The sequence below is a fragment of the Oncorhynchus mykiss genome, chromosome 14 (assembly GCF_057628025.1).
Source record: "Oncorhynchus mykiss isolate SJ-2025 chromosome 14, ASM5762802v1, whole genome shotgun sequence".
NCBI classification, from domain to species: domain Eukaryota; kingdom Metazoa; phylum Chordata; class Actinopteri; order Salmoniformes; family Salmonidae; genus Oncorhynchus; species Oncorhynchus mykiss.
The window spans coordinates 28,190,001-28,202,412 of NC_143035.1; the positions used below are offsets into that span (position 1 = coordinate 28,190,001).

Here is a 12,412-nt window from a genome sequence, read left to right on the forward strand (position 1 = left end):
ATCTAACGGACCTGAGGAAAGGAGGGGCCAACATCACAGGCTTCCAGCTGGTCAACTACACAGAGCAGAACGTCAGCCGTACCATTCAGCAGTGGATGGAGTTTGAAAACAAAGACGCCAAATTCCCCAAGAGACGCCTGAAGGTCCTACACTCCACATACATACACACACTAGTCTCTTTAAACAGACGGGTTTCAATGCTCCAGCTTAACACGTCTGTGCAAGTTCCGGCGTCAGTTGGGACAGAGAGTACGAGTTGGAAATTGGAAGCGATTCTCTGGTCACGTGACTGCCATGTCATGCCGCTTCTGTGTCTATTTCCGGCAGCGTTTTAAGCCCTGCTTCCCAAACTCGTGATTTGTTGAGAGTATGTCTGAAGAGGACCCTCCCTGGTAGATTCCCCCCCCCCCCCCCCCTTTGAAATGTCCAAGAAAATCCAACATTGCCCCCAGACCTTGTGCCGTTGCCTATCTTACATTGCTCCATGGTCTGGGAGCTTCGGAAGCACGTGCGCATGTACACACCTAAACACACACACACACACACACACTTAAAGTTACACTTTGGGCCATCTCTGCTCTGATCTCTCTATAAATCTCTACTCTGACCTCTCTATACCGATCTCTGCTCTGATCTCTCTACACTGATCTCTACTCTGACCTCTCTATAATGGAGTCTGCTTTGATCTCACTATAATGATCTCTGCTCTGAGCTCTCTATAATGGAGTCTGCTTTGATCTCACTATAATGATCTCTGCTCTGATCTCTCTATAATGATCTCTGCTCTGATCTCTCTATAATGATCTCTGCTCTGATCTCTCTATAATGGTCTCTGCCTTACTTGCTTCCATCACCTTCCTCTTGAATTGTTTTATCATGACCAAACCCTTTCAATATGTGTTGTTTTAAGTGTAATGAGGACGTGTCTCTCTCTTTCTCTCTCTCTCTCACCGCTCCAACCCCTTCCTCTCTCTCTCTCTCTCTCTCTCTCTATCTCTCTGTCTCTTGCTTTTTCTGTCTGTAGTACACCGGAGCGTTGACATATGATGGGGTGAAGGTGATGTCTACAGCATTCCAGAACCTTCGGAAACAGAGGATAGACATCTCTCGCCGTGGCAACGCAGGCGAATGCCTCGCCAATCCGCCGGCACCATGGGGCCAAGGCATAGATATACAGAGAGCCCTGCAACAGGTACACCCACACACACACTACTCTGCTGGTAGAAATGAGGGATACTCTCACTCACTCTTACACACACACACACACACACACACGCACACGCACGCGCACGCACGCGCACGCACACACACACACACACACACACACACACACACACACACACACACACAAGCACAACAACATACACAGACAAGCTCCTGAGTGGCATGTTGGCTAACCCATCCTGAGTCGGGCCCTGCTGAACAAATTAGATCTGTATTCTGTCACCTAACGTTCCCATTGAGTCACCTATGAGCTTCCTGGATGGAATGTGTGATCACGTCAGGTAAACAAAACCTGCCTGTGATCATCATGGAATATGACATCAACAATGGAGTTTAGTTATGCAGTGTTCTGAGATGGGAATGAAATCAAGTATTACGGACAGGGTGACAGAGCAGCCAGGTCACTCAAGATTCAAGTCAACCCATGTCCTCACACATTTCCTTAGTTAAGGGCATCGTTTTATGGTAGTTTGCAAGCATCTACAGAAGAAAGAGTCTCTGGTTACCATGGAGATGACCTTATTCACATTTATTTTGGGAGATAAAGCTTCTACATTCAAGACAAGATAATCACATTGATTCAGAAGATAATAAAACATGTTTATATGACTTCCTAGCACGTCAGGCTAACTTACAGAGTAGGTAGCTAGCTCCCCAGCTAGCTTTTCAGCCATGGATTGTGCACCTTCCATTGTTTAGCTAAGTAGCTAACTAGATGGTGGATGTTTTCCTCTTGAAACTGGGGCAGATGAAAGCAATAATCACCTCCACAAATGCTGTTGACATTGATATCCATACTGAATGAGGCACAGAAGGGTTAAGGGACCTCATGGGCGCACTTAAGTTTTCCACTTAAATTAAGGGGGAAATTCACCTTAAAATGTGTTGTCAAATCAAACCAAATGGTATTTGACACAGGCACCAAATACAACAGGTGTAGTAGACCTTACAGTGAAATGCTTACTTACAAGCCCTTAACCAACAATGCAGTGTTAAGAAAATACCTTAAAAAAATAAAGAAATAAAAGTAACAAATGATTAAAGAGCAGCAGTAAAATAACATAACGTGGAGGCGATATACAGGGAGTACAGGTACAGAGTCAATGTGGAGGCTATATACAGGGAGTACAGGTACAGAGTCAATGTGGAGGCTATATACAGGGGGTACTGGTACAGAGTCAATGTGGAGGCTATATACAGGGGGTACTGGTACAGAGTCAATGTGGAGGCTATATACAGGGAGTACAGGTACAGAGTCAACGTGGAGGCTATATACAGGGAGTACCGGTACAGAGTCAACGTGGAGGCGATATACAGGGAGTACAGGTACAGAGTCAATGTGGAGGCTATATACAGGGGGTACAGGTACAGAGTCAACGTGGAGGCGATATACAGGGAGTACAGGTACAGAGTCAATGTGGAGGCTATATACAGGGAGTACCGGTACAGAGTCAACGTGGAGGCGATATACAGGGAGTACAGGTACAGAGTCAATGTGGAGGCTATATACAGGGAGTACAGGTACAGAGTCAATGTGGAGGCTATATACAGGGAGTACCGGTACAGAGTCAATGTGGAGGCTATATACAGGGGGTACAGGTACAGAGTCAACGTGGAGGCTATATACAGGGGGTACCAGTACAGAGTCAATGTGGAGGCTATATACAGGGAGTACAGGTACAGAGTCAATGTGGAGGCTATTTACAGGGGGTACAGGTACAGAGTCAATGTGGAGGCTATTTACAGGGGGTACAGGTACAGAGTCAACGTGGAGGCTATATACAGGGGGTACAGGTACAGAGTCAATGTGGAGGCTATATACAGGGAGTACAGGTACAGAGTCAATGTGGAGGCTATATACAGGGAGTACCGGTACAGAGTCAATGTGGAGGCTATATACAGGGAGTACAGGTACAGAGTCAATGTGGAGGCTATATACAGGGGGTACTGGTACAGAGTCAATGTGGAGACTATATACAGGGAGTACCGGTACAGAGTCAATGTGGAGGCTATATACAGGGGGTACAGGTACAGAGTCAACGTGGAGGCTATATACAGGGGGTACAGGTACAGAGTCAATGTGGAGGCTATTTACAGGGGGTACAGGTACAGAGTCAACGTGGAGGCTATATACAGGGGGTACAGGTACAGAGTCAACGTGGAGGCTATATACAGGGGGTACTGGTACAGAGTCAATGTGGAGGCTATATACAGGGGGTACTGGTACAGAGTCAATGTGGAGGCTATATACAGGGGGTACAGGTACAGAGTCAACGTGGAGGCTATATACAGGGGGTACCGGTGCAGAGTCAACGTGGAGGCTATATACAGGGGGTACCGGTGCAGAGTCAACGTGGAGGCTATATACAGGGGGTACAGGTACAGAGTCAACGTGGAGGCTATATACAGGGGGTACAGGTACAGAGTCAACGTGGAGGCTATATACAGGGGGTACAGGTACAGAGTCAATGTGGAGGCTATTTACAGGGGGTACAGGTACAGAGTCAATGTGGAGGCTATATACAGGGGGTACTGGTACAGAGTCAATGTGGAGGCGATATACAGGGAGTACAGGTACAGAGTCAATGTGGAGGCTATATACAGGGGGTACAGGTACAGAGTCAATGTGGAGGCTATATACAGGGGGTACTGGTACAGAGTCAATGTGCAGGCGATATACAGGGAGTACAGGTACAGAGTCAACGTGGAGGCTATATACAGGGGGTACAGATACAGAGTCAACGTGGAGGCTATATACAGGGAGTACAGGACGCACGGACGCACAGGCACACACATAGTGTCTCCGCGGCTATGTCTAGCTGTCATCTGGTCCGAGTGAATGCAGACATCTGCCTGAGGGCAGAGAGGAGTTTGATGTTCCGCTCGCTCAATTAAACCCATCATTCTTCCAACACTAACATGCTGCACTGAACACACACTACACACACACAAACGCTACAGACTTAAACTTAAATTCATTGGGGGCATGGACTCTACAAGGTGTTGAAAGCTTTCCACAGGGATGCTGGCTCATGTTGACTCCAATGCTTCCTTTAGTTGGCTGTATGTCCTTTGGGTGGAAGACCATTCTTGATACACACAGGAAACTATTAAGGGTGAGAAACCCAGCAGCTTTGCAGTTCTTGACACAAACTGATGTGCCTGGCACCTACTACCATACCCCATTCAAAGGCACTTAAATATTTTGTCTTGTCCATTCAGAGGCTGACACAAACACAATCCATGTCTCAATTTCTCTTCATTTACACTGATTGAAGTTAATTTAACAGGTGACATCAATAAGGGACCATGGCTTTCACCTGGATCCACCTGGTCAGTCTGTAATGGCAAGAGAATGTTTACCTAATGTGTTGTACAATCAGTGTACACACACACACACACACACACAATACCAGCTACACACACACACACACACACACACACACACACACACACACACACACACACACACACACACACACACACATAATACACACACACATGCTCCAATGAACATCAAGACAAGGCAGTTGAAGAAACAGATCTCCAGATGATGTTTCCTGTCAATGAGGCTAATAGAATACTACTTTATTATGAGTCCTACACCTAAAGACCTAGATGGTAACTGCTTCCTGTGTCTCTGTGCTATCGATGCTCTATTCATTCTGTCCCTCCCCGTGTGTTAGGTGCGTATCCATGGCCTGACAGGTCATATCCAGTTCAATGAGAAAGGACGCAGGACCAACTTCACCGTCAGTGTGATGGAGCTAGCCCCCTCTGGACCTAAGAAGGTGGGTCATGAGATCTGTAGGATCTTATAGAATCGTATAGGATCTAATGGGATCTAATGGGACCTTATAGGATCTTATTTGATGTCAAGTGTGAGGACTCATGTCCAGTAGTGTTTCATTGCAGTCTCATATTATATCAGTACAGTATCAGATCAAATCAAGGTTTCCTTCATGGCCCGGCAGTTTTTTCACTTGCCTGTTTATCTTGTATGTGAATCAGGTGGGCTACTGGAACGAGGACGAGAAGTATGTGAGCACAGCCACCTTCATGAGAGGAAGCAACGACAGCAGCTACGGCCTACAGAACAGGACCTACATAGTTACCACCATCCTGGTCAGTGTGTGTGTGTGTGTGTGTGTGTGTGTGTGTGTGTGTGCGTGCGTGCGTGCGTGCGTGTGTGCGTGCGTGCGTGTGTGTGTGCGTGTGTGTGTGCGTGTGCCATGTTTTCCGTTGGCACCGGACATATGACCGGCATCATTTTCATTTTGAAAACGTTAGAATAACAGTCCCATTTCCTTTTCCTCACCCAAAAAGATGAGTAACGAACAGCAAAAGCACTAGCCTATGTCAATCTACTATCCCTATAGTAGAGAAGTTGACCTATTCTATTGTTCAGCTTGTAGAGAAAGAGAGCCTATTCCGAACACTCTGGGACAGTTGTGGGATGATAGATCCAGTAGTCCTAGGCTACATTAAAGCAATGTATATTAAAAAGTATTTTTTTATTTAACTAGGCAAGTCAGTTAAGATCAAATTCTTATTTACAATGACGGCCTACCGGGGAACAGTGGGTTAGCTGCCTTGTTCAGGGGCAGAACGACAGACTTTTACCTTGTCAGCTCGGCGATTCAATCCAGCAATCTTTGGGTTATTGACCCAACGCTCTAACCACTAGGCTACTTGCCACCCCAAATAGATCAGAACGTTTGGCTTAAAATGTTGATAAACTATTATTTCTTCACATTGTAGGTGCAGCGAATGTTTGTCCCTTACTGCAGAGCTGGAAAACACTGTTGTCAAAAGCGAGCGGTTTCATGTGAAAGAGATGAAATGATCAGTTATAAATGTAGAAAGGGGGGGCTCTAAGCTGCATCAACTAGCATGGGTTGCTAATATGACTCAGATTGTGCCTTTGGATACTGGACAATGAAATAAAGTTTATATAAAATAAATGTCTCCACGGATATGGTCTGATTTTTGGCTAGGATACTCTGAAGCAAGTCATAATATGAGTCTTAACCTCATAATATGTAGTAAATGTTCAGGTTTCCAACAATGAAGTATATGTTTTCAAAATGCATACGGCCTCCGGCTCATTGCAACGTGGTGTGAGACGTGCTGGTGAAACCTGTGCATTTTCTGTTTGAGATGCTGTAGCAGCAGCTCCCGTGCTGTCTGACAGATTTTCTGCTCAAAGTTTCTGTATCTGTATGTCGTGAGCGTGTGATAAATAAGATACATAACGAATATACACACGTGCCAATTTAATTCCACTAAATGATGCTAATTAACCTATAGACTGATAAGCAGGACCAGTCAAACATTATTTACGTCGACTGGTATTTCCAACAATGAATAGGCATGCTAAAATACATTATTTACGTCGACTGGTATTTCCAACAATGAATAGGCATGCTAAAATACATTATTTACGTCGACTGGTATTTCCAACAATGAATAGGCATGCTAAAATACATTATTTACGTCGACTGGTATTTCCAACAATGAATAGGCATGCTAAAATACATTATTTACGTTGACTGGTATTTCCAACAATGAATAGGCATGCTAAAATACATTATTTACGTCGACTGGTATTTCCAACAATGAATAGGCATGCTAAAATACATTATTTACGTCGACTGGTATTTCCAACAATGAATAGGCATGCTAAAATACATTATTTACGTCGACTGGTATTTCCAACAATGAATAGGCATGCTAAAATACATTATTTACGTCGACTGGTATTTCCAACAATGAATAGGCATGCTAAAATACATTATTTACGTCGACTGGTATTTCCAACAATGAATAGGCATGCTAAAATACATTATTTACGTCGACTGGTATTTCCAACAATGAATAGGCATGCTAAAATACATTATTTACGTCGACTGGTATTTCCAACAATGAATAGGCATGCTAAAAAACATTATTTACGTTGACTGGTATTTCCAACAATGAATAGGCATGCTAAAATACATTATTTACGTCGACTGGTATTTCCAACAATGAATAGGCATGCTAAAATACATTATTTACGTCGACTGGTATTTCCAACAATGAATAGGCATGCTAAAATACATTATTTACGTCGACTGGTATTTCCAACAATGAATAGGCATGCTAAAATACATTATTTACGTCGACTGGTATTTCCAACAATGAATAGGCATGCTAAAATACATTATTTACGTCGACTGGTATTTCCAACAATGAATAGGCATGCTAAAACACATTATTTACGTCGACTGGTATTTCCAACAATGAACATTATTTTGCAATGGGATTTTTCTATTCTTCTGCCGAACAATTGACCTTTGGCATTTAAATTATTTGTCTTTTCCATTTTTTTACGGCCACGGGCCGGTTAATACCGGTTAACAGAAGTCCTGTTGTGTGTGTGTGTGTGTGTGTGTGTGTGTGTGTGTGTGTGTGTGTGTGTGTGTGTGTGTGTGTGTGTCTCCTGCCCACAGAAAGGACCTCTAGCTGGGGGTTGTGGGAGATGGGTGGTATGGAGGATAGGCTCCAGGGCCTCTAGCTTTGGGTAGTGGGAGGTGGCAGGTGGGTGGTATGGGGGATATGAGAAGGGAGCTGGTCTAAGGTTTGTTCCAGGGAGAAAGGAGCTGGTCTAAGGTTTGTTCCAGGGAGAAGGGAGCTGGTCTAAGGTTTGTTCCAGGGAGAAGGGAGCTGGTCTAAGGTTTGTTCCAGGGAGAAGGGAGCTGGTCTAAGGTTTGTTCCAGGGAGAAGGGAGCTGGTCTAAGGTTTGTTCCAGGGAGAAAGGAGCTGGTTTAAGGTTTGATCCAGGGAGAAGGGAGCTGGGCTAAGGTTTGTTCCAGGGAGAAAGGAGCTGGTTTAAGGTTTGATCCAGGGAGAAGGGAGCTGGTCTAAGGTTTGTTCCAGGGAGAAGGGAGCTGGGCTAAGGTTTGTTCCAGGGAGAAAGGAGCTGGTTTAAGGTTTGATCCAGGGAGAAGGGAGCTGGGCTAAGGTTTGTTCCAGGGAGAAAGGAGCTGGTTTAAGGTTTGATCCAGGGAGAAGGGAGCTGGGCTAAGGTTTGTTCCAGGGAGAAGGGAGCTGGGCTAAGGTTTGTTCCAGGGAGAAAGGAGCTGGTTTAAGGTTTGATCCAGGGAGAAGGGAGCTGGGCTAAGGTTTGTTCCAGGGAGAAGGGAGCTGGGCTAAGGTTTGTTCCAGGGAGAAGGGAGCTGGGCTAAGGTTTGTTCCAGGGAGAAGGGAGCTGGGCTAAGGTTTGTTCCAGGAAGACTAGATGGAACAAACCTCCCAGGCCTCCAGACTCCCAGGCCTCCAGTAGACCTCCATGGAGAGAGGTTAATGGGCTGAGGGATTTCAGCATCTTGCCACCCGCCTGCCTGTCCTGCAGAACCGGGTTTTAAGACGAGAGCTGCGAAGGGGGAAAGGCAAGCCGTGTGTGTGTGTGTGTGTGTGTGTGTGTGTGTGTGTGTGTGTGTGTGTGTGTGTGTGTGTGTGTGTGTGTGTGTGTGTGTGTGTGCGTGCGTGCGTGCGTGCGTGCGTGCGTGTGTGGAGGGGGAAATAATAACTGTCCTTAATCTAGCAGGAAGGCTTGGTGCCTCTTCACAGGCAGACAAAATGTTGTTTTAAGACCAGGCTATGTGCTGGCTTTTAGTTGGGATTTCCTGTAGTGGAATCTTCTTTTATTTTTTTATTTTTTATGTTTACTGTGGGCACAACTCTAGAATACAACTAAATTGTCTTTCCAAGAGGAATTATTACACTGTAGACTGGATACATGCCGTTGAAAACCCCTCATCAACGATCAGACATTAGATATAACTGGAAGCATTAGAAGACATTGATTCTCTCTGCTTTCAGGATGTTAGGAAGGAAGGAAAGAAGAAAGGGTCCATGGAAGGAAGAACAGGTGCATTTCTTAAGCATTTGTCCAAAGCCATGGTGTTCTGTGTGTGTGTGTGTTGGTACGCCGCCTGAGTGGCAGCCGGTGTCTATTGACCTATTATAGGTCAGTGAGAGAGTGAGTCCTAGTGGACCTGCTATCTGTGTGTGTGTGCGTGAGTGAGTGCGTGTGTGTGTGTGTGCACAAATGTGTTTGTGTGTGTGTCTGTGTGAGTGGTGTGTGTGCGTGTGTGTGTGTGGTGTGTGTATGTGGAATGTGTGTGTGTGTGTATGTGTGTCTGTGCAGCCTGTCAAACTGCTCTGAAACCGACCTTTCCCTCCACTCCCTCCCTGGGGTCCTGTCGCTCTGCCAGAGGACCTAGAGGCTCTGTGTGTAGCGATGATTACCTTCCCCTGATCCGTAACCAGCAAGGGGACAGTTATTACTGTAACACACAGAGGAAAACTGGCCTGTACAGCAGCTGATAAAATATGGAATAAGGATTTGTGCGCTCAGCGCAGTCTTAGCTTAAATCTCTACTGCAGCTTGAAACGACTTGTGGGTATTGGCTCTCCTCCACTACTTCCTCCAGTGTACCATTAACCGTGAAGAACCCTGGTGGAAACGTTATGCTGACGTATTGAAATTCCCACAGGAGAACGTGGTTTTCTTAACTATTTGAGAAACATTCCCAATGTCAAACCAGTTGAGAAAGCTCCTCGAACACAACCAAAATTGTTATTAAATGTAACCATGTTTGAACTTTCAGGAAAGGTTCTGTTAACGTAATGAAATTCAAAGAAAAGAAAACTATCCTGCACCATTCCCAGAACGGTGTGGAAAGGTTGTATGCAAAATAACTATTGGAAAACCACACTTTCACCAAGCTCTGATAAACATGGTTATTAGAATGTTATGTGCTAGCTGTGTTTGTTCAATACGGGTTTGCCTGAAATGTCCTGGTATGGAGCAGGAGAAAGAGAGAAGAAGAGACCAGAGTGTGTGAGAAAGACATACACACACAGAGAGAGAGAGAGAGAGAGAGAGAGAGACAGAGACAGAGACAGAGAGACAGAGAGACAGAGAGAGCGAGAGAGAGAGAGACACACAGAGAAAGAGGGAGAGAGAGCGAGAAAGAGACACACACAGACAGAGAAAGTGGGAGAGGGAGAGAGACACACACACAAAGAGAGACAGAGAGAGAGAGAAAGGAGTGAGTACAGGGCCTCAGGTGTCATGTCAGTTGTAATCTTGCCAGGATGTCTAATATCTCTGAAAAGGTCCAATTGGTTGTCTGGCTGGTAGAACAGGAATAGGATAACCCCTCAGAATAGAGGTGGGCTGGCAGTGATGGCCTGCTCTACCGACACACACACACACAAACACACACACACACACACACACACACACACACACACACACACACACACACACACACACACACACACACACACACACAGTGCGTGGGCCACTAATAAACCTGTCAGTGTCAGGTTCACCAGGTGTCTTTGTGATGTCCACATAATGAACCCCCAGGCTCACCGACAGGCGGCACCTCCATAATGATCAAATATAATGATCTTTCTGGGTTGAATATTACTCCTTGGTTATGGAAGGGCCATACAGTCTAATGATATGTAATCATGAAACAGCTAATTGTGTAACTGGCTAACTGTAGGTCTTCTCCATGGTAGTGATAATATAATGATTTATAAAGATCAATTGTCTAATGATCTTTCTTGGTTTAATCGTAGGCCTATTAGCAATTATTATTCCACCGTGCTTGTGGCTTAATGATCAAACATGAACCATCCTATTGAAATACCTCCCCAGGAGAGATCCTCAATAGAACAAGGCTTTAGTAGCTCCATTCTATCCCATTGCTGTGTTTAGCTGCTACTTTGTAAATTCTCCTGAATAATATAATATATCAAGCATACATCACATCTATGGTCTCATCTTGAGAAAAGTGGTGATAAACTTTATGAGCTGGTAACATTTTTTGTCTGACCTCCTCAGGGCTGTGTATGGATATTACATTATTCCAAAGTCCCTCTTTGCAAATATGACAGATACTTTTGTATGTTCTGATACGAGCTCCTATTAAATCCATCCAATATTGATCTTCGATGTGCCAATATTTTAACGGTATTGTAAACCTAAATGAATAATTTACCTTCTCTGAAAGGCCTATGGATTCGATGATAAAGAACCTGGTTGCCAGGTGTTATTTTCTATAGTTTGATCTGTCTAAGTAGCAGCTGCATAAACGTTTGTGGCACAACAAGTTACATCTCTGTCACTTCTCTGTCACTAAAGCATAAATCTTTCACGTGATGTGAAGGGTATTTTCTGAATAAAAAATCCCTAACAGAAGATCTCAACGGCGATGCCATAATAAAAATCTCAGATATTCGGAAAGTATTCAGACCCCTTGACTTTTTTCACATTTTGTTACAGCCTTTTTCTAAAATGAAATATTTTTTTCCTCACCAATCTACACACAATACCCCAAATGACAAAGCAAAATCAGGTTTGTAGAAATGTTTGCTAAAAAACAGATATATTTCATTTCCGTAAGTATTCAGACGCTTTACTCAATACTTTGTTGAAGCACCTTTGACACCGATTACAGCGATGATTCTTCTTGGGTTTGATGCTACAAGCTTGGCACACCTGTATTTGGGGAATTTCTTCCATTCTTCTCTGCAGATCCTCTCAAGCTCTGTCAGGTTGGATGGGGAGTGTTGCTGCACAGCTATTTTTAAGTCTCTCCAGAGATGTTCGATCGGGTTTAAGTCCGTGCTCTGGCTGGGTCACTCAAGGACATTCAGAGACTTGTCCTGAAGCCACTCCTGCTTTGTCTGGGCAGTGTGCTTAGGGTCGTTGTCTTTTTGGAAGGTGAACCTTCGCCCTAGTCTGAGGACCTGAGCGATCTGGAGCAGGTTTTCATCAAGGATCTCTCTGTGCCTCCCGGGTGGTGCAGTGGTCTAAGGCACTGCATCTCAGTGCTAGCTGTGCCACCAGAGACTCTGGGTTCGAGCCCAGGCTCTGTCGCAGCCGGCCATGACCGGGAGGTCCATGGGGCAGCACACAATTGGCCCAGCATTGTTAGGGAGGGTTGGGCCTCCCTAACGATGCGCACTAGTGACTCCTGTGGCGGGCCGGGCGCAGTGCACGCTGACCAGGTCGCCAGGTGTACGGTGTTTCCTCCGACACATTGGTGCGGCTGGCTTCAAGGTTGTGTCAAGAAGCAGTGCGGCTTGGTCAGCACTGTTCTGTGAGCTTGTGTGGCCTACCACT

The 12,412-nt window shown here is 45.1% G+C and overlaps 1 protein-coding gene across 4 annotated transcripts in view; it reads left to right on the forward strand.

Annotated features, from left to right (window-relative positions):
• The window catches only part of LOC110489094 (glutamate receptor 1), a 180,227-nt gene that overhangs the window by 99,710 nt on the left and 68,105 nt on the right, over window positions 1-12,412 (forward strand). For all 4 annotated transcript variants that reach the window (XM_036943242.2, XM_036943244.2, XM_036943245.2 and 1 more), the window contains exons 6-9: window positions 1-143; window positions 1,025-1,192; window positions 4,911-5,015; window positions 5,236-5,349. The exon at window positions 1-143 is cut by the window's left edge and continues 16 nt beyond it. In XM_036943242.2, coding sequence (XP_036799137.1) covers window positions 1-143; window positions 1,025-1,192; window positions 4,911-5,015; window positions 5,236-5,349 — 530 coding nt within the window. The remainder of the gene's footprint in view (window positions 144-1,024; window positions 1,193-4,910; window positions 5,016-5,235; window positions 5,350-12,412) is intronic.